Source organism: Emydura macquarii, unplaced genomic scaffold (genome assembly GCF_026122565.2).
Source record: "Emydura macquarii macquarii isolate MOO-44397 ecotype Brisbane River unplaced genomic scaffold, CSIRO-AGI_Emac_v2 contig_3220, whole genome shotgun sequence".
Classification (NCBI taxonomy): Eukaryota; Metazoa; Chordata; order Testudines; family Chelidae; genus Emydura; species Emydura macquarii.
The window spans coordinates 7701408-7721497 of NW_027133357.1; the positions used below are offsets into that span (position 1 = coordinate 7701408).

At 46.3% G+C, this 20090-nt stretch overlaps 1 protein-coding gene across 1 annotated transcript in view; it reads left to right on the forward strand.

The window, feature by feature from the left end:
* The first annotated feature begins 8570 nt into the window (after nt 1-8570).
* The window catches only part of MDFI (MyoD family inhibitor), a 29642-nt gene continuing 18122 nt past the window's right edge, over nt 8571-20090 (forward strand). The window contains 3 exon segments of the mRNA XM_067531780.1: nt 8571-8624; nt 8626-8659; nt 8829-8933. Coding sequence (XP_067387881.1) covers nt 8571-8624; nt 8626-8659; nt 8829-8933 — 193 coding nt within the window.

Consider the following 20090-nt stretch of genomic DNA (forward strand, 5'->3'; position numbering starts at 1 on the left):
GTCCCTTATTTCTTCATCTATACAAGATTGGGAGTTGGTGAGGGCTGCAAAAAGCAGCAAGAAGTACTCCTTGTGAATGTAGGTGAGTACGGCTTATTAATTATTCTTATTAATAATAATAATATCAGGAGGATGGGTAGGGCAGGGCTGCTAACAAAACAGTCCCTTATTTTTTAAATGCAGTGTTGGCAAGCATAGCCGCCTGCCACAATTGCCAGGGAATGCACAGAGGCCTCGTTTAAACGTGGGTGCAGCGAGCACAGTTCAGCTTCCAGAGAGACAGGGCCTCTTTAGAATGTGCAAAACTGCAATAAAGGAACGTCCCAGGTTGTCCTCTATATTAAACAGGTACAGGACACCGATATTTACCCTCTATGACCACTTCAAGTGTTTGGGATTTAAACCCCTCCCAGTAGTAGCGGAGTAGGTGTCCGTGTCATTACAAGAGTGCTCTATGTTCAGACCTCGGTAAATAGCCAGTGGTAGGAAAAGCGCCAGTAGATGGCGCTCAAGAACACACAGCACTGGTCATGGGTTTTGTAGGCCCAATCAAGTTTGTTCTTGCTGTGCACAGTGCTGCAGATGGCTCACCTTGGGCCAAGTGTCATACACCTCACTAAGCCACCAGGTGCACTGCTACCAATTAGCTCCTCTGTGCAGGCAGCGACAAACACCACAAGCAGCAAGTGCAGACTCCCCGTGGCAGAACCGCCTCTGAATAGGCTATTGCAGAAGGAGCTGTGTTAAGACCCAGAAGCGGGTGTTCGATCAAGACGTTACTGACAGATAGGGTGACCAGACATCCCAATATTAGGGGCTTAATCTTATATAGGATCCTAACATCACACCAGCCCCACCTGTCCCAATTTTTCACACTTGCTATCTGGTCACCCTACTGATAGATGTCCAAAAATAAAGTCCTCTCAACTGACAAGGAGCAGTGATTTAAATTAATCTAGCCTGACTTCCATCTTTAAGGTCTTTATTTATGTGTGTTGTTTAATTGGCTGAATTAGTTTGGGTTGATACTGTGTTTTATTTGAACTTGATTTTATCTTATTTTTAATAAGGGAAGATGTAACCATAGCCCCTGGGAAGGGAAGATCCTGACCCTAGTCATGGTCTGTAACACTGGTCCATACCAGGTGACGAGGGCCAGGACACCAAGTGTAGTCTCTTTCCAGCATTCCTATGTATCACTCCTTTGTTACAGGTTTTGGTGTTGAGAAGGAAACAAACCCAAAGTATCGACTTGGATTTCTTAAGAAAATGCTTAAATGTTATCGATTAGAGCTGGTTTTAAAAAAAAAAAATGTAATCAGCTCTGAAAATTCTGGAGATCATTTTAGTTCTCGTTTTCTGAATGGAACGGATTTATTTCTTTAATTTTGTTATTGTTTAAAAAAATCTGTGGCATATTTTTATTTGATTTTTTTAAAATCTAATTTTGTTTTTGTTTTGAAAATATTCAGTTTAAGCCCACCCCAGGCCCATATAACTAAATCAATCAAAATTAACAGTTGGGTAGGGGGACTACGAAAAAGGAAGGAAGGAAGGAAATTGCTAACAAAGGCTGGTAAATTAAAACTGAAAATGACCAGCCACAATTTTCATCAGAAAACATCAAACATTTTCAAGAAAATTTTCATTTTTTAAAAAAGGCCCTTTTCATTTGAAAAATTTCAATCCCTCTATTATTCAACATAGGAAAGAAATGGTAACAAATGAGACAGCTAAATTGTCTAACTGGCTTCCATTTGTTCATTCGAGTTGCTGTTCTGCATCCAGAATAATCAGACACAAGTGCAGGCTAGAACATGGTTTGCAACAATGCTATTGCCTTTTCCTCTTCTCAGAAACTTCTAGCTAATACAAACAGACCCAACATCTGGTACTGTCATTAACACACATGTGAGGTATTCAGATAATTAACCCTCTAACTGCCAAGTTAAAATATGAGGCCTGAGCCACATCAGAGCCAATACGTGTTACAGCAGGTAGGTTTAGATGTGCTAGTCACTCCCAGGTAAGCATAATAATAATACTTAGCATTTTTATGAGACTTTTCTAGCGTAATCTTCCACTAACGCTGGGACTGTAGCTTTTTATTTTAATACCATGGCTTAGTGTGTTAACAAGAGGCTCCTGTGAATCTGGGATGCAATGCTCAGTGTGTATGGGCTTGATGTGTTTCACTGCCTGCTTCTGATTGCAGTGGAGATAAGGAAGAAAGCTCTGAATCCCAAATGCCTGTGTGCAGATATTAGGAGAAGTGTGGGTGGGAGGAGAAGGTTAGGTAAGGTCTAAGACCGCGTTGAGGATGCAAAGTGGACTCTGGTGTGGAACATAGGAAACAAAGCGGATTTTGGTTTTTACTTGCCCTGGCTCACACTGCTCCACCCCTAGAGCTGAGATTTTCAGCCTCCTTTGACATTGTCACGTGCCTGGATAAGCAGCTTGTCTACAGATGGGGTGCGTCGTGCAGAGGGGAGTAGCTGGTGTGGGGAGCTCACCCCAACTGTAATGTGAGGCTACTCCCTGCTTTGCTGGATGCCCTGTCTCATTCTTTGTGTGTCTTACTGAATCTCCAATCTGTCCCACCCTTATCATTTATGTATTATAGCAGCATCTAGAGGCCCCAGCTGAAATCAGGGCCCCATTGTGCTCGGGGCTGTATGTTCATAGGGAGACAGCTCTTGCCTTAAATCGCTAACAGTCTAAATAGACAAGCCAGACAAAGGGTGGGAGAGGAAACTGAGGCACAGAGCAGGGAAGTGACTTGCCCAAGGTCACCCAGCAGATTAGTGCCAGAGCCCAAGTCTCCTGATTCCCAGTCCATTGCTCTATCCCCAGGACCACTCTCCCTGCCTCCACCCCAGCACCTGCAGTCCTTTCCCGTCCACACTTGTCCGTTTTACCTTCGGTGACGGATTTATTCATTTCCTCTCAGTTAGTGCCTCTGCTTTGATGTGGCAGAGTGATTTCCAACCGCCGCCGTGCAGGCATGATTTTTACTACGGGAAACCCACTGGAAATGTCGGGGCTGGAGTGAGGTGGCTGTTTCCCAGGCTGGGTTTCCATTTGGGGGGAATGTATGGGAGAAAAGCTCCACGCTCCAGAACTTTGCTCTGACCTCCAAGCTTTACACAAACTGTGAAGCTGGCATGCCCTGCAAATTCCTTCCTCCCCTTCCCCGTCCCCTCGAAGCCAGACCTTTAGCTGTGTGAGGTTATCGGCTGGGCCAACATCGCTTTGTCTGTTCCTGCTCCTGTCCCACTGCCTGGGCTTTCCCAAGCTCTCCATTGTTCAGTGACGTGTTCCGGATGTGCCCCTCGGGGCAGAGGGAGCGTGCTGTGCTTCCTGCTGGAGTTGAGAGCAGCATTTAGATCAGATACCACAGTGACAGGTGCTTTAGATTAGATTAGATGGAATGAGAGTGGAATGAAGGGCTGGCTTAAACATGTCAAAGGAGCAAATCCTGCCCTCGGCTACACCTTTGCATTCCTATTCAATTGACCTAGGGTCGTTGGGAAAAAATCAGGAGAGAGATCATTTGGAGTGACTGGGGAAAATCATTGGAAGATCAATGGGGAAATCATCTGAGATCAGTGGAAAAATCACTGGGAATCTGTGGGCTGGCTTAGATGTAACTGAGGGTAGAACTGGCCTGTGATGTTTTTAAACCTGAAGAAAACTAGTTTGGGTCTTTTTCTCACAGCAGTGCAAACTGCAAAGAATGAACAGGGAGCTGCTATCTGCAGAGGGTAAGCCATTTGGGGGTTCGAGGCAGATGCTCAACAGAGTAGCTTTCAGAATAATATTGTTTTCCTTATTCAAAAAAGTTTCTTGTACAGGTTTTGAAGAGAGCATTTCTTTCTGGTAGTCAGGTTCTTGTACCAGTCATAGGACCCCTCTATAATACTATCTTCCATTTATACAGCACTTTCGTCCCAAAGTATCCTGAAACGCCAGAGTTTATGTACAACATTCAAGGATCAGTTCACCACCACTGCAGGCAGCATGGGTCCTGTGACATAGGACAGGATGTGAGAAATGCAGCTCCCCATTGCAATGGATGACAAAGAAGGAGATTTTCAAAGTCACTGCAAGGTAACAAAATTGTCATTCCATTTCAATGTAGCCTCCAGGATTTTTTGAGGGCTGCATCACGATGCTGGGCTTTCTGGTGGGAAGGCAATACCGCTATTAAAGAACTGACAGTGGAGTCCAATGATTGGAACAGAGAACTTGCCGTCTGGACTCTCAGGAAGTGTAGTCTTCCAGTTCCAGCAGGGGCACTGGGAATCAGGACGCCTGGTTCTTTCCCCAGCTGTTGGGAAAGAGCAGATTTTGCTAATTAAAGCAGAGGACTGGGAATCAGGAGTTGGGGGGTCCTATTCCCAATTTGGGGTGGGTATGTTGTCTGGTATTTAAAGCAAAAGGATAAGAGTCAGGTCTCTCATGTCCTATTCCCAGCCCTGCCACTGATCTGCTGTGTGACCTTGGATAGATGGGTTAACCTCGCCGCGCTTCAGTTTATCCATCTGTGAAACTGGGATCATAACACTTAGCTACCTCACCGGAGGGCTGTGAGGGCTTAATTAATGGTTATAAAGTGCTCGGATGAAAGGCGTTGGATAGCTGCGAAGTATCATTATAAAGAAGCTGAGCGCACCCAGATTCCTCTTGGCATAAATAAAGAACAGTCAGGGCCAAAGAAAAAAACCCAGTGGAATCGCCTGCTTGTCAGCATGAATCTTACGGATGGATGAAAGTGCAGAGCTGACATTTCATCATCAAAGCGTCTGCCTTCGTTCTCAGGGCCTGGGCCACTTCCCATCTGTAGCTATCAGGAAGCAGGAAGGTGGAGCGAGGGTCCCATACAGCCCCGCTGGGACTATCGGGGGGAGGGGGGCTAAAGGGGAAACTTGTGCCCTCTGTCTGTCATGAAGCACCCCCCTCTCCCTCCCCCGCCCCCAACACACGCCCCTGGCAGAATCCAGAGGGAAGCAGTGGGTGTTAAGCCACAGCGGCACAGGTAAACAAACAGGACTGTGCGGCTGCCAGAGAGCAGGGCTGACATGTTCCTAGGCTGAATCAGAGAGGCACTGCCGCGTAGTCAGGATATCCAGGGCACACCCAACGAGACAGGCTCATACATCCCAGCTCCCCACCAGCCAGGCCAGCTCCTCTGTTGTAGCTGTTTGAAATGAGCCCTAGTGGAAAACTGGCTGCGTCTTTATGGGGACTGTGGTGTCTGGTGGGAGCAGAGTCAGGTGAGAAGAATAACACAGCCACGGTCTCAAGCACCGGGCATTTCTTAGCTCCGTTTGGTTACCTGCAACCATTCTGCAGGGAAATCTGCAGAGGAGAAATGTCCACCATGTCGGAGTCAACCAGATGCATTATTCATAATCAATAAGTAATTATTATTAATAACAAGGAGCATGCCTTGTATAAATAAACCTGCGCCACGACATGGCCTAAATACTCCGCTGTAGCACTGTCTCCGAACGCAGGGAACGCTAACAAAGGCAATGCTTTGGCAGACCCTGTGCTTGCTTCTCAATGGTACACGCTGCTATATTGCAGCTACTGGGCCCAGATCCTCAGCTGGTGTAAACGGATGTAGGTCCACTGACCACACTAGAGCTCAGCTGTGCCCATTGATGTCCGTGGAGAATCCGGCCCATTAGCCCGCTGTGGCAGTCTAGTAGGTAGAGCAGGGAAGTCTAGAGGCCTGGGATTTATTCCTTGCTGCTCCTTTGGACAAATCGTTTACTCTGCCTGGGTGAATTTTGATCCTACTGAAATCAATGGTCAGTGCGTGCAAAGGAACTTCTAAATGCGCGGTAGCAGGAGCCACATAGGCAGTTAGTGTGTGGATTTACACCCCAGCTTGCCGTTCACTAACTCGTTGTCTAAATAAGCTCTTCATCTCTCTGGGCCTCATCTCCCCATCTGTAAAGAGGGATCATAATCTTTTTCTTGCGTGGCTTGTCTGTTTAGATGGTGATCTTTTCAGGGGATGGACTGGCTCTGACTCCGAGTTTGTACAGCACCTAGCACAACGGGGTGCTGACTTGGCCGGTGTGTTGGGAACTACTCCAATACCATTTATAAAGTGGGACTCTCCAGTTAGGATAGATTACTAAGGAGTGATCAACTTTTGGTAGATTTTTTTTTTATGAACCGTCTTGTAGAATCTAATAAAGAATTCTATCCCCACCAAGGATAGTTCAAAAACCCCGACAGAGAGGTTCTCATTCTCTCTTAGCTCCTGTTAGATTTGAGAGTAATTTCATACCCCTATTTAAATTTCTATACATGGCTGGAAGTCACACAGAGCCTCAATGAGTAAATTGCCTTTCAAAACCCCAGCCTCCATCCCGACTCAATTCTCTACAATTCTTGCCCCTTCTGCTTTACATGCTTGCCTCTTCAGTGCTGCTTCAGACCCTTCCTCCACCAGGATGTCTCTCCCATGGCTTGTGTGCCTGAATTCGATCTTACAAAGAGCTGGGGTTCCAATCCAAACACTCCCGACCATTGGGCTGGTTGCCATCTGGATCTAGAGCTGAGTTTGGGCAGTGTCAGCTCCCCTGTGACATTGAGCTCTTCGGGCAGGACCGTAGCCTGACTGTTTTCATACTGGGCACATCAGTTATTAGTGGCTGTATTTCAGCAATGGCTAGAGGTGCTAACAGCAGTTGGGCCTCACTGTGCTAGATGCTATATATACACGTAGTAAGAGACAGCCATTGTCTCAGAGAGCTTACAGGCCAAACACACAAGAAAAAGGGTGGGAAGGGAATGAAGAGTGTAGAGAGGAGACGTGACTCACTCATGGTGACGGAAGGGCAGTGGCTGAGGTCCTGAGTCCAGGCCAGCATCTTATCCACTGGATCACACTGATGACTCTCTGTGAATTACAAATCTTTGCAAGCCACGACATGCCCATTCACACTTACAGATACTGAATCAATTCTGATCTAATTTACACCGGTTTAAATCCGGAATAACTCCACTGATATCAGTAGAGTCACTCCAGATTTACACCAGTGGAGAATCTGGCCTATTTAATATACTTGGAAATATTGGATTGTCCGGTTCTAGTAAAAAGCAAGCCGTGTAAAAAGCAGTCTTGAAAAAGAATGTGTCAGTACCTATTTTATCTAAAAACATTACGAAATCAGTTCCATTAAAGCAAGATACAAAGTAATATCACGCGTGAGTGTGGAAAGAGTGAATCCAGATGTAAACCACTCCTGTAATTAAAATATTACACTAGAAAGGGGAATTTGAGACCTGGCCTTCATGCTGTCACTTTAAACAGTGATACTGATAAATGTGATTGTATTTTGCCATCCGAGTATCTCAAAACCAATGAATTAAACTTGAAAACTGATGTTGTCCTCATTTGGCGAATGGGGAAACCGAGGCACAAAGAGGGGATAGTGATTGTTCAATGACAGACAGTGAGTTAGTAGCAGAGTCAGGAATAAAATTTCTCTCTTGACTTCTGGTCCTGTGTCATAGTTACATGACAAGCCTACACACAATGAAGAATATGTAATAATAAGTAATATTGCACCACACTGGCAGCTGGGATAAATCAGTCTTTGGGAGCGTCACCGCTAGAAGACACAGGCCATTGTTTCTGTTCATACAACACAAGGGAGGTTTTGATTATTTTTCAGGTTAGGCTTGCTGTCCTTTTTGCTCGCTTGCTGCTGTTTGAAAATTGATCTTTGAGTTTAAAGAAAAACAAATTACAATTAATTTGGATTTAAAAAATGTATAGATTAGAGACTTGACCATTGGCAGAGGGCTATATTAAACCGCTGCCCGTCCCATATTTCCCTCTCCCCCACCATGCTTTTACTGTTTGGCTCCAATCCCGCAAAAGAGAAACCAACTTTTTTTTTCTTTCTTTCTTTCTTTTTAAAGTGGTTTGGTGGATTTTTGTGGGGGGGGGTTGTTTTGTTTTGTTTTTTTGTTTGTTTGTTAGTTCTCACTGCTTTTTTTAAACCTTAGTGCCAACCAGCTTATTATAGGTTGCATGAACTCCAAATATCTCTAGCTTGAAGGAAACTGGGTAATCAGCCCTGAATGCAATTTCCTGTGTGACAGACGGGAGGCAGAGCTTAGTCTGGAGATAGATTGCAGAAACTTGTCCAGTTGTAACCAAACACTCTGCAATAAAGAGAGAGCTACAAAGATAAAGAAGTAAAGTGTCCTCTTTATTTCAAACTGCGGGACATTCCTGACAGAGACCGGGCACCAAGCAGGACGCTTTTAAGGAATATGTAAAGACAAAAAAAGACAAGTTGAAGAAATCTAGTCAAAAAGGCCTGGAGGAGTGTGGTGTTTTGGAGAAAGGAGCAGTTGCAGAGACCTGAAGTTTCACATGGAGAAGACAATAAGATGACCCTCAAGTTGTGGGAGCTCCATTAAAGTGTAAAAAAGTAAGTTTCTCCAATGTGTCTTTGTATTCTGGGGGGTGGGAGTTGGTTGATCACAGGATTCCTCAGGGCTGCCGGGAATTAAATGTGTCTGGAGGGAAACTTATGCAGAGCTGGAGTTTCTTGCAGCTAAACAATGGAGTAAACTTCTATGCATGTGAACGCTGCAGCTTGGGGAGAGGTGTCCTATCCCGGTTAATTAGAAATCTTTTATTGGTGTTTTGTGGTTTCCTTCTTGTTTCCCCACATTAAGTCCTCCTCCTGATTCATTCCATGTGAGTGTTCCTCATGGCTGGGGCTGTTTAGCAATCTTCAATGAGCTTCTCTCTCTCTGTCTTGCTCTGTGTGTGTGCTGTCTGGCAGGTCCCAGTCAGATGTCCCAGGTGAGAAGTGATCTTTCAAGCCGTTCTGACTCAGTCAATGGAGACCCCACACCGGATCAGACACCCCTCCTGTCCCCTAGCACAGGTAAGCACAAGAGGCTTTTGTCTCTCTCGCTTGAAACTTACAGGGACTTTTCTCTCTCTGGTCATTCACAGGAGCCCTAGGCTTCCCAGGTCTTTGTATTTTTGAAGCCTAATTCTTTGTCCAATTTTCTGGTTTATAAAGAGAATTGTAGCTCTTCATGGCTGCACTCAATGTGAGCCAGATCCTCAGTTGGTGGAAATCAGCATAGCTCTGTTGAACTTAAAATAGCTGTGCTGCTTTACGCCCGCTGAAGGTCGAACCTCATCTGCCTGTGTATCTAGCCAAACAATGTGGATCAGAACCCCAGCTGGTGAAAAACCCCCATAGATCTAGTGAAGCTAATGGAGGTACACCGTGGGATGATCTGGCTGTGGGGGTGTGCCACTAAGACAAGAAAGTTTGTGTGAAACTTTCCCGCAAAGTTGCTGTAACTTTCCCATTTCTAATGGGACTTCATCCAGAGCCGGGATCGGCTGGAGCAAGGGCACTGGGGATTAAAGGCGCTTGCTGAGTTGTTTTCCTGGCTTGTGAGGGGTGGGGGAGATGTTTGTTCTGCATGAGCTAAAAGAGTTAAAGAGCAGGCAGATGAAATGTTGCAGAGACTTACTGGTGGAGGGGCTCACCTCCAGGCTTAAACCCACCACTTCCTTTCCCATTTGCTCTCTCTCCAAAGACACTATTGTGCTCTCGCATGCTGGCTGTGCAGAATGTGACCGCTCCGGGCGGGGGGGGGAGGAGGAAGGGAGTTTGGGTTTCTTTCTGCTGCCTCCTGCCTGTGTTGCAGACCGTGCAGTGGGAGCCCTGATGCAGCTGCCCTGGAGCTTTAGCTTCTCACAAGAACTTTTGTCTCCATTCAGACGCCGTGTGTTCTTGGGCCTGGGCCAGTTCCTTGCAAGATGCAGCTTCCCCCCTCCTTCGCTCTGGGCCCTGATCCTATTAAATTTAATAACATCCTCCAGCCCCTGCTCTGTACCAGGAGAAAGCTTTCTCCTCCGTCTCCTTTTAATTCCTTCCACAGATCTGGCTTCAAGCCCCACAACTGGAGGGTGGAGGGCTGTGGGTTGCTGTATGTAGGTGGCTCCATCCAATACCCATGGACTGGCCACAGATCAGAGAGGACTGGTGCTCTGATGGCAAACTATTGGGGGACCATCCAGCAGCTAAGAGCCTGATTCTGCCCCCTCAGTGAGTGGCGCTTAGTCCCATTGGTGCCAATAAGATGACTCAGTAAATGCTACCCAAAAGGAGTCAGGGCTGCAGAATCAGGCCCTGCATAAGTGGGTGCCCAGGTTCCCTGGATCCCTGATTGCCTCCATCTCCTCCTCTCACATGGAGCAAATCCAGTGAAATTCCACTACCAGTGAGAGTCCCCATCTGTTTCCATGTATCGTGCTGTGTTAGCTGCAGTACGCTAGCTCTGCGAAAGCCTTCTCTTGGAGTGTGTAGCTATTGTGTGTGGGGAGGGAAATCAATTGGACCATAAGAGGTTTCCAGACTACTAAATGATGACTTTCTGCCAGCTGAGTCTGAGCGAGCTATTGTATACGTAATAAGCTCTCTGCTAATGTAATATTACCTGGTGTGTAACTCTCTACTGTGGGCAGCTACGTGAAAGTTGTCCTGCGGTAGTTATTATGGCAACATGGTAATGCCTTCGCTTGCATTTGCTGTAATGAAAACGTTGATCAGGTCGGAGTCTTTGGCTTTTTTCGGGGGATGTCGTACACAGTCTGAGGACTTCCATTGTCAGTGTAATTGACTTCCACAGCTATTCACGGGCAGAAACTGCATGAAAGGGCTTATTGAGAGGAACGAGTCAAAGCAGGAAACTGACAGCTAAAGGTGAAGCGCGGCCTATTGTGTGTGCTGTCGAATTGAGACACAAAATAGGCCAAATTCATTCCTGGGGTAACGCCACTGATGTACTTAGCCTGGAATGTGCCAGGGCCCAGATTTCAGAGAACACATTCCCTTGTTATGTTCCCCCTACGTTCCCAGCGGGATACTGTGTTCTCCACTTCCTGTCCCAAACTCTTGTCGTGTTGCTGTTAAACTGCTGACGGGTTCCACCTCAGAGAGGTGGCTGCATCACAGGGAAGAATTCCGGGTACCAAGAGCCGTGACTTTCCACCCCCGACGTGGATTCATTTCAGTGGTGGGTGAGCAATCCATAACAACCACTGCGAGGCTGGCTGGATACGTACTCGGATGGTTGCTTGGGACTTTGCCCTAGCTCCAGGTTGCTTCATAGCAGGGCTTTGACAGGGCAAGGGTTCTCCGTTTTCCAAACACCAGAGACTCCTACCACTGTTTGCAAAGGCACCAAGTGCCACTGCTTACCTGGAGATGCTCATGGCCCACGCAGACCCAGACTTGCATCGAGGAGGGTCCAATTCCTGCTCTTTGCTGGGGACTGAATTTTTGAAAACTCAGTGCAGAATTGAGATGTTTGTTTTTTATCCAACAGGGTAAAAGCAGCTGCTTTTTGCAGTCTTTAACTTTGCAGGATTTTCATCCTTGTTTGTGCAGCACCCGGGGGACGACAAATGGACGAGGTCCAGCTTTTCCACACAGTTTTATTTCCTGACCATTCAATGCAGAAGCATCGTCTCTTGGGAAGTTTCATCTGCACTTAGGGTTTCATGATGGGGGTTTGAACCCAATAACCCTTTCAAGTGTAATTAAGGAAGCCACGTCAACTCGGTGAGATTGAGTTGATAAAATAGGTGGGGGAAACTGCGGTGCAATGAGGCTCATAGCGAGCAAATCTGTGGCAGAGCTGGGGACAGAATCCAGATCTTAGTCCAATTCCCTGACCATGGAATCAGGCTGTTTCTACCTTGTGACAAAATGACACGACCCCCATATTTCTTCTGGGATCTGTGTCCCCTCTCTTAGTACCCACCTCGGGAGATAGATCCCAGGTTATCACAACCTTCTTCTCACAGCAAGAAGGGCTGGACATAGCTCCCTCTCAGCACCATCAAAGCAACTCCTTTGAATTACCAGAGGGAGGCACTAGAGAAGGATGAGACTCTTCTGGTTTCATGTCCCATAGAGAATGAGAGAGTACAGGCGGCCTATGCTCAGGTGCCACCTTCATATGGCAGCATGCTGGCCCATATGGGCCAGTCTTTGTATGACCTTACTTTAGCATGACTACCCTACAGACCTCTCTTTCTCCCTCACTTCCCTAGAGCTGGTTGGAAAATTATTTTCTCATGTGGCATTTTGGGGCCCAAAAAAAAAAAATTCTGGGTTTTTTGTTTTGTTTTGTTTAGAGAAATTAAAAAACAAAAAAACAAACAAACAAAAACTAAAACCTATTTTTCACCCAAAAAAATTTCCAGTTTATGATTTTTCATTTCCCTTCCCTTTTCCACTGGCAGAATAGAACGAATGGCAGGGACCACTGAAAATAAGTCTAGGAGAGGTTAAAGAAAAAAGGAAAAATTTAGAAAAGAAATAAATATTTGATTTTTTGGGGTGGGAAAGGGCCATTTTCTGTCAAAAAAAAAAAAAAAAAAATTGGTTTTGATGGAAAAATTTGGGCAAGTTCTACACTCCTCTCTTTCTTACTCCCCTCCCCCGTCTGTCCTCTCTCCAGGGTACACACAAGACCCCTCCTCCTCTCTCTGTCACACACACCCTGGATATTCTCTCTGGCTGCTCCACATGCAGCATCAGTATCCCAGACCCAGAGGCTCAACTCTGCTCCTGTCAGAGGCATGCCCAGCTCCCAGTGACTCCCCAGTGCAACTGGGAGCAGGACTTGGCCCACCGCGCTTCATTTCTTGGCTCCCCCTTAACTTCCCCTCGCTTGCTTGGCTACGGTAGCCAGCAATTCTGCAGCTTCATCAGTCTGGCGGCAGAAGAGGGAGTGTACTTGACTTGTGCACACACACTGGGTTTTGGTTTTTTTTTGACCATTCTCAATGAGTTTGCCCTGAGGTGTAACATGGGGCTGAAAGCAGTTCTTTCTCGGGGCCGCAGCCCAGCTGCGCTGTACTGCAGGCCCAGCCCTTGTGACAGGCCCAGACAATGCATCTTTCACAGAGGGCTCAGCAGATGCTTCCCTCAGAGCTCAGCTTATCTGGAAATGGGAGCTCTGCTGAGCTGGGAGTTGCTGGGCCACCCTCCCCGTCCATTGTCCTGCCCATGCTGCTATCAAGATCAAGGGAGGCCTTGTCCACATAGGAGAGGTTTTCCAGTCTACGTTTTTCCACTAGAGCTCTACCAGTATAATTCTCCCAAAAGAGTGTGCCCGCAACACTTTGCCCTGGTCTACCCTTACCTGGCGATTCGGCGGCAGTCAACGGGAGTTACGCAAGCTGCGCAGAGTAGATGGCGTAACTCCCGTTGACTGCTGTGCTTCCCTTCTGTGCGGCACCTTCACTGCACTGCGCCGACGGGAACCGCGTTCCCATCGACACAGCACTACACAGCTCGAGGGGGTGGTTTTACAGCGTCGACTTCTGGATCGATCGTGCTCACTGGCCGCTCAATATCGATCCAGAAAGGTCGATCTGATGGCGGCGACCTTGCCGCCGTCAGTGTAGACATGCCCTTTGTTTATGCCGGCTTAAGCTGCTTCCCTTGTGAATCGTGCAGTTCTGTACTTTTTCAAAACAACTGCACTCTTGGCGGATATCCCATGATGCCATATTCCACCGCTATGTTCTCTGCCTCCCGGGATTTTTCCTTGTGGTGCACTCTCGGATATCTTCTGGACCCTGCTGGAATCCTGGGACTTGGGGACAAACTAACAAACTTTTGGGATTCCTTTCCTTGGGAACCCCAAATTCATTCAGTTTTAGCAAGCCAGCACCATTTTCAAACTGCGGTCAGGCCGTACGGGGAAAGCACTGCTGCTTGGCGTGATCCTGACCATCAGGAATACACACAGGGTAACCCATACGTACTGGCAGGCAAGAGCATGGCCTAAGAAATGTTTGCTGTAGGGCACCACGTGGGAGAGGCTTGTGTGTTGCCATTGGCTGTCCTGTGCAAAGAACTGTGCACTCAGAAGTGATTAATCGGACAGCTTGTTGGTTGTGTGTCACTGGTTGATCTATGGCCTACGTGCCCCTCCCTCACCTGAGGGGCGGAGCCTTTGGTTGTTCTGGTGGGCTCCTCCCACCGACCCAGAACTCAGATGGGCTGACAGCTGCTCAGCACTGCCAAATTCATACTCAGGGCTCAGCTAACTGTAGAGTTGCACCAATTTAACTCTAGGTGTGACTTTAAACCAATTTAGGCTATGTCTACACGGCAGCTGGAGAGGTAATTTCCAGCTTAGGTAGCTATACCCACGCCCACTCGAATGGCACTCGCTTGTTAAAAATAGCAGCATCACTGCAGCTGCCCAGGCAGCAGGACAGCTAGCGCCCCAAGTATGACTCTATCTGAAAGCTCAGGTGCATCTTAGTGCGGCGAGCCCATCCTACTGCCCTTGTAGCCACAACTCCATTGCTATGTTTAGTGGACTGGCTTGATCAGAGCTGTCACAGGTATAGACTCCTAGATTTCAAGGCCGGAAGGGGCATTTATGATCATCTTGTCTAACCTCATGTATGACACAGGCCAGGGAATGTCTGCAAAATATTTCCTAGAGCAGATCTCTTAGGAAAACATCCAATCTTGGTTTTAAAATTGCCAGTTATGGAGAAACCACCGCAACCCTGGGTAAATTGTTCCAAGGGTTAATTACTCTCACCATTAAAATTTTATGCCTTATTTCCCATCTGAGTTTGTCTAGCTTCAGCTTCCAGCCATTGGATCATGTTCGACCTTTCTCTGTTAGACTGAAGAGCCTATAATTCAATATTTGCATTGCCCATGTAGATACTTGGGCTGTAATCAAGTCACCCCTCAGCCTTCTCTTTGTTATGATGAAGACATTGAGATCTTTGAGTCTGTCATTATAAGGCATGTTTTTTAATCCTTTAATCAATCCTTGTGGCTGTTCTCTGAACCCTCCCCAATTTATCAACATCCTTCTTGAATTGTGGGCCCCAGAACTGGACACAATATTCCAGCTGCAACTGCATCTGTGTCAAATACAGAGGTAAAATAACCTCTCTACTCCTACTAGAGATTGCATTGATACATCCCAAGGTCACATTAGCTCTTTTTGGCCGCACTGTTGCACAGGAAGCTCACGTTCAGCTGATTATCCACCACCATCCCCCAAATGTTTTTCAGGGTCACCGCTTCCCCGGATAGAGTCCCCCACTGTGCAAGTATGGCCGACGATCCTTTTTCCTAAATGTGCACCTTGACGAGTAGCTGTATTAAAATGCATATTGTTTGCATCTGCCCAGTTTGCCAAACCATCCAGATCACTCTGAATCAATGACCTGGTCTCTTCATTATTTACCAACCCCCCCCCCCCCCATTTTTGTTTCGTCTGCAAACTTCATCAGTGATGACTTGATGTTTTCTTCCAAGTCATTGATAAAAATGATAAGCCAAGAACGGATCCCTGCAGAACCCGCCCAGGAAGCGCACCAGTTTGATGATGATGCCTCATTTACAATTACATGTTAACACCGATCAGTTAGCAGTTTTTAATCCGTTTAATGTGTGCCACGTTAATTATATATTCTAGTTTTTTAATCAAAATGTTGTGCCATACCAAGTCACCTCCCATTCCAGTATAGACATAACCTTAAATAAACTGGTACAAACCCGTGTATGGATGATCTTATTTTGATTTTAAATCCAATTTTGATTGATTGATTCAATTCAATTTAATTTAATTGATTGATTGATTTTAAATTATGTTGGAGGAATATGTAGGACCATGTAGAAGGAGTGAAACTAGAGAAAGTGGGCCAGATTTCAGGCGGGACCTAGTTTTGTGTGACACTCGGAGGTTAGGAATGCAAACCAGCGGCCAGGCCTCTCAGTATGTAACCTTGGCCTTTCTGCATGCGCGGTGAAGATCTCTTTCCTACAACTCAGCTTGCCTGCCAGGTCCCTTAGTGCAAAGGAAACAGATCAGGAACAGGTTTAAATTAAGTGAAAATAAACCATTTTTAGACTGAATTAAGAGAGTCCACACAAGAGTTTGCACCAGTTTAACTAGCTTGATTGCAAAATTTGCATGTAAACAGCCTCTAAGAAAAAAAGAAAGTAGAAACAAACAACCACTTTTATTTTCATTTTGACCCCAAAAAACAACAATATACATTCTGCCTCAAAAGCCTGACCTCTATTCTCCACTTCTCCAACTTTCATTGCAATTAGCGAAATGGCTGCATTTGTTTAAAATTAAAAACAAAAAACCCAGTGAAGTGAAAAGAGAAAATAAGAAGAAGCTTTCTGGCATTTTCAAAGATTCCAGTTTCAAAACAAAACAATCCCTCAACTGGGGTCTGCTGTTTGCCACTAGAGCGTCACATTCTTCCTCTAGCTTCTAATTGAATTTCCTTTGAAATCGCCTGCCTAGATTCTATGAGTTTCAGAAACCAAAGCGAGCCCGTTTTGCATTTTCGTGAGTTTTTCATATTTTGCCAGAAGTGTAACAAGCTGTGCATGGCAGCCCTCAGCTGTGATCTTTCCCTCGATGTGCCCCATAGCATGATCTCTCTTTGGGGGATTTTGTCTCGAGGACTGGATCCAACATGGGCCCCATGTACAGGATATCATTCATTGCTTTTCCCTGCTTTGTGTTTGTGCTGTCCTCTCCTTGGCTTCTCAAGGGAGGGTGGAGAAGGCGCTGTCACCAAACGTGGTCTTCTGGTTAATGCACTGCTGTGCCACTTTGGAGCTCTTGGTTCAGTAGCTCACGCTGCCACTAGGTCTCCCAGAGCAAGTCACAGCAGGCAACATTTCAAAAGTGGCTAGTATTTTGAGGTGCTTTCATTTCTGGGGGGGCCAATCAGGCCCCTTTAAAGGCGTCTCTAGCTGGAGACCCAAAATCATTCATCATTTTTTTTGCAAAGTCTTGCCCTAATTTAATGTGTCTGTGTGTGAAAGCCCCCTCTGTGACAATGCTCCCTTTTTCTCATCTTTTGCCTGCCTTATCTAGATTGTGAGCTTTTTGGGGTGGAGACTTTCCTTTACTATTGGCACATCTACACAGCAAAAAACCTACTAAAAAAAACCCCAACCACAAACAGGGCAGTGCAGATGTTAGCCCGGGCCCCGAAACCCAGCAAGGGGAAAGGTCTCGGAGACCAAACGTCTACACTGCTACCATGAGCCTCAGTCAGTTGACCTGGACTCTGAGACTTACTGTTGTGGAGTTTGGGGGTTTGGGGTTTGTTTGTTTTTTTTGCAGTGTAGATACGAGTCTATAGAGCACCTAGCACAATAGGGCCTTGTTCTTGGTTGGGGGTAGGTCCAATACAAATAATAATAAAAGCAGAAACACCCTCTCTCATCTTTGCCAAACCTTCGACCATTCAAACCAAACCTTTGCTGTGGTTCTGAAATGTTCTGCTACTTGTCGGTGTTTGTGGCTTTTTACTGTCACTTTTGATTTCCAGCTAGGTCTTGAGAAAGGCCTGAACCCACGCCCTGAGCCCAGGCTTCAAACTTGCAGACCTCATGGCTGGTCAGACCGGTTGTTTGTTTCAATTCAGAGAGTTAGGGCCAGATCCTCAGCAGGTGAAAATCCTCCTCGCTGCACTGACTACAACAGAGCTGTACTGATTGACGCTCCCTGAAGATCTGGATGATAGTGTCCAGTGGTATGAATTCAGAAGTAGGTGTGGGCTTCCAAACACCTTGAAATCCAGACCCTGATTTTGGGCTCATGCCTGTCTCACGCAACAGGAAACACGCGTGTCCAAAAGAACATGAGAAAAGCTTTACCTGGTCTTTCTCCAGCCAGCAGCAGAAAAATCTGGCTAAAACTGAGCTGCTGCTATCTCTTCAATGAAGGGAGAGAGAAAGGGGCCTCTGCTTTACCTTTGGCCAACACTTTGTAGGGTTTCTTCTCATCCCTCAAACTCTGCATAAGGCACCCTCCCACCTGTATCATTTTGGAATTTTTATTGCCCTCTCTATCCAGGTGTGCACCCTGTCTTGTACATTCCAGGTTTGGTTGTAATGTCTGCTTCTCTCGATAAGGAGGTTGAAGATCAAAGAGAATGTGGTATCAGCAGAGGACATGGGCTGCAGTGTCTGTAGGACAAGGGCCTCTTCTGCTGAGCTTCGGAATTTTGTACCCCGGGTGGGATGTAAAATAACAGCACCAAACTGACCACTGTTTACTGTTGTTTTTGCTGGCGGGCACTCTGTTACATTCTGTTTCAGCTGGAGGGTAAATAATCTAATTAAAAGAGGAATGCAGAGCGATTGGGTAGATTAGGGAATTAACAATGGGGACTGGAACTTCTCACCTTTGGGTCTAAATCTAGCCCTGTTGGGAATGACAGAAAGATGGTATCAAATGATGACTGTTTGGTGGTCTCTGTGTATGGCAGGTCCGGGTTCCTTGTGGGCTGGGGCCCTTACCACGAAATGGCCATGCCAAGTAGCACCGACAGGCATTGCTGGTGACTGAACTGCTGTTTCATCACTATACGTGGCCGCTCCAAGTCAGGACTCAGGCATGTTGTCAGGGAGGGGAAATCTGGCCCTACTACTTCCCATGCTTTACCTGTTTTGTAGATAAACAGATGATTTCAGGTGCCACGGCCGTCAGTCCAGTCTGTCTCGCAATGATGTAAATTCTGATGCACCAAGCAGGAATGTGTTTACCCAGTTTGGCAACTTTCAGTTCCAAGGCTAAGAACCCAGTGCAACGTATTCACAGGAGCAGATGCAAATTTGCACTGAAAGCAAGTCAGGTGATTTACGGCATAAGGGCATAATCATTGGACTGCTTTGAAGTCATTAGTTTAATTCAACAGCTATGCAATTGGTGACCCATAAAGCTTTATGCTGCCTTTTTTAAATGAACTTGTTTCCATCTCGTCCTGACCCCATGTTATGATCCCAGGCTCAGATTGATCTGATTCTCAGTCTATACTCAATACATCCCCAGAAATTCTGGATTCTTTTCTCTGTTTTAGAAGGGCTGTGTTGTCTACTGCTTAGAGCGGAGGAGGAGCTGGGATTCAGGACTGCAAAATTCTATTCTTAGCTCTTCCGCTCTGTTGCCTGGGATGGATTCCTGTCTGGCTTCCCCCTCTCTGTAGAGTGGGAGTAATAATAACTTGGTTTCACAGCATTGTTGAGATGAGATTGTATGAATGTAAAGTGCACTGAGATCAGGTTCTGTAAAGTTGGGCCCTTGTACAAAACCGCAAGATGGCTAGCCAGATCTTAGAATGAAAGGTGCTGTATAAGTGCAAATCATTGTTCATGTTAATAATGTCCACCAGCTCACGTTTTTCTATTCGTCAATTAACTTTTTCTAAAGACTCTTAACAGGTTAGAAAGCCACAGTTTTCCCTGACAGAGCCTATGATATTAGCCTTTTTTGCAACTGCATCAAATTGTTGACTTGCATTCAATCTGTGACCCACTATAACCCCCAGATCCTTTTCAGGCCAAGTGGTGGTGGGTGAGGGATGATGTGGCCGAGTGGATAGGGCACTTGGCTGGCAGTCAGAAGAGCTGCCGTCTCTTCCTGGCTCTGTCGCTGACCTGCTGAGTGACCTTGGGCGACTCATTGTCCTGCTCTGTGCCTCAGTTTCCTTTCCCAGCCTTGGTCATGTCTGTTTAGACTGTCAGGGTGGGATTTTTAAAGACCTTTTGACTCCTAACTGCCATTGATTTCAGTGGGAGTTTGGTGCCTAAATAATTTTTAAAAATCTGGCCGTAAGCTCTTTGGAGCAGGGTTGGTCTCTCGCCATGTTTATGTGCAGTTCTCAGCACAATGGGGCGCTGAGGTACTGCCATAATATAAATAATGACAACAGCTAAGAGGTAAATCTGCATGGATTTCAGGGGTAGTTGAGGTTTGCTCAACACCTTGCAGTATCAGTGTCCCCAGGTCTATTGTGCAAAGGGTTATCGAGCAGATCAGAGTCCCTGGGGCTAAGCAAGCTTCAGTAGAAGCCACTTGTTCACAAACACTGTGCGGGACAGCAAGTGCTGTAAACGTGTGTTTCACAACTTCTCTTCTTAGAGCACCTGATCCGGACGGACGTCCCAGGGCACCAAATCTATAGCTTTGTAGATCATACACGAATGGGC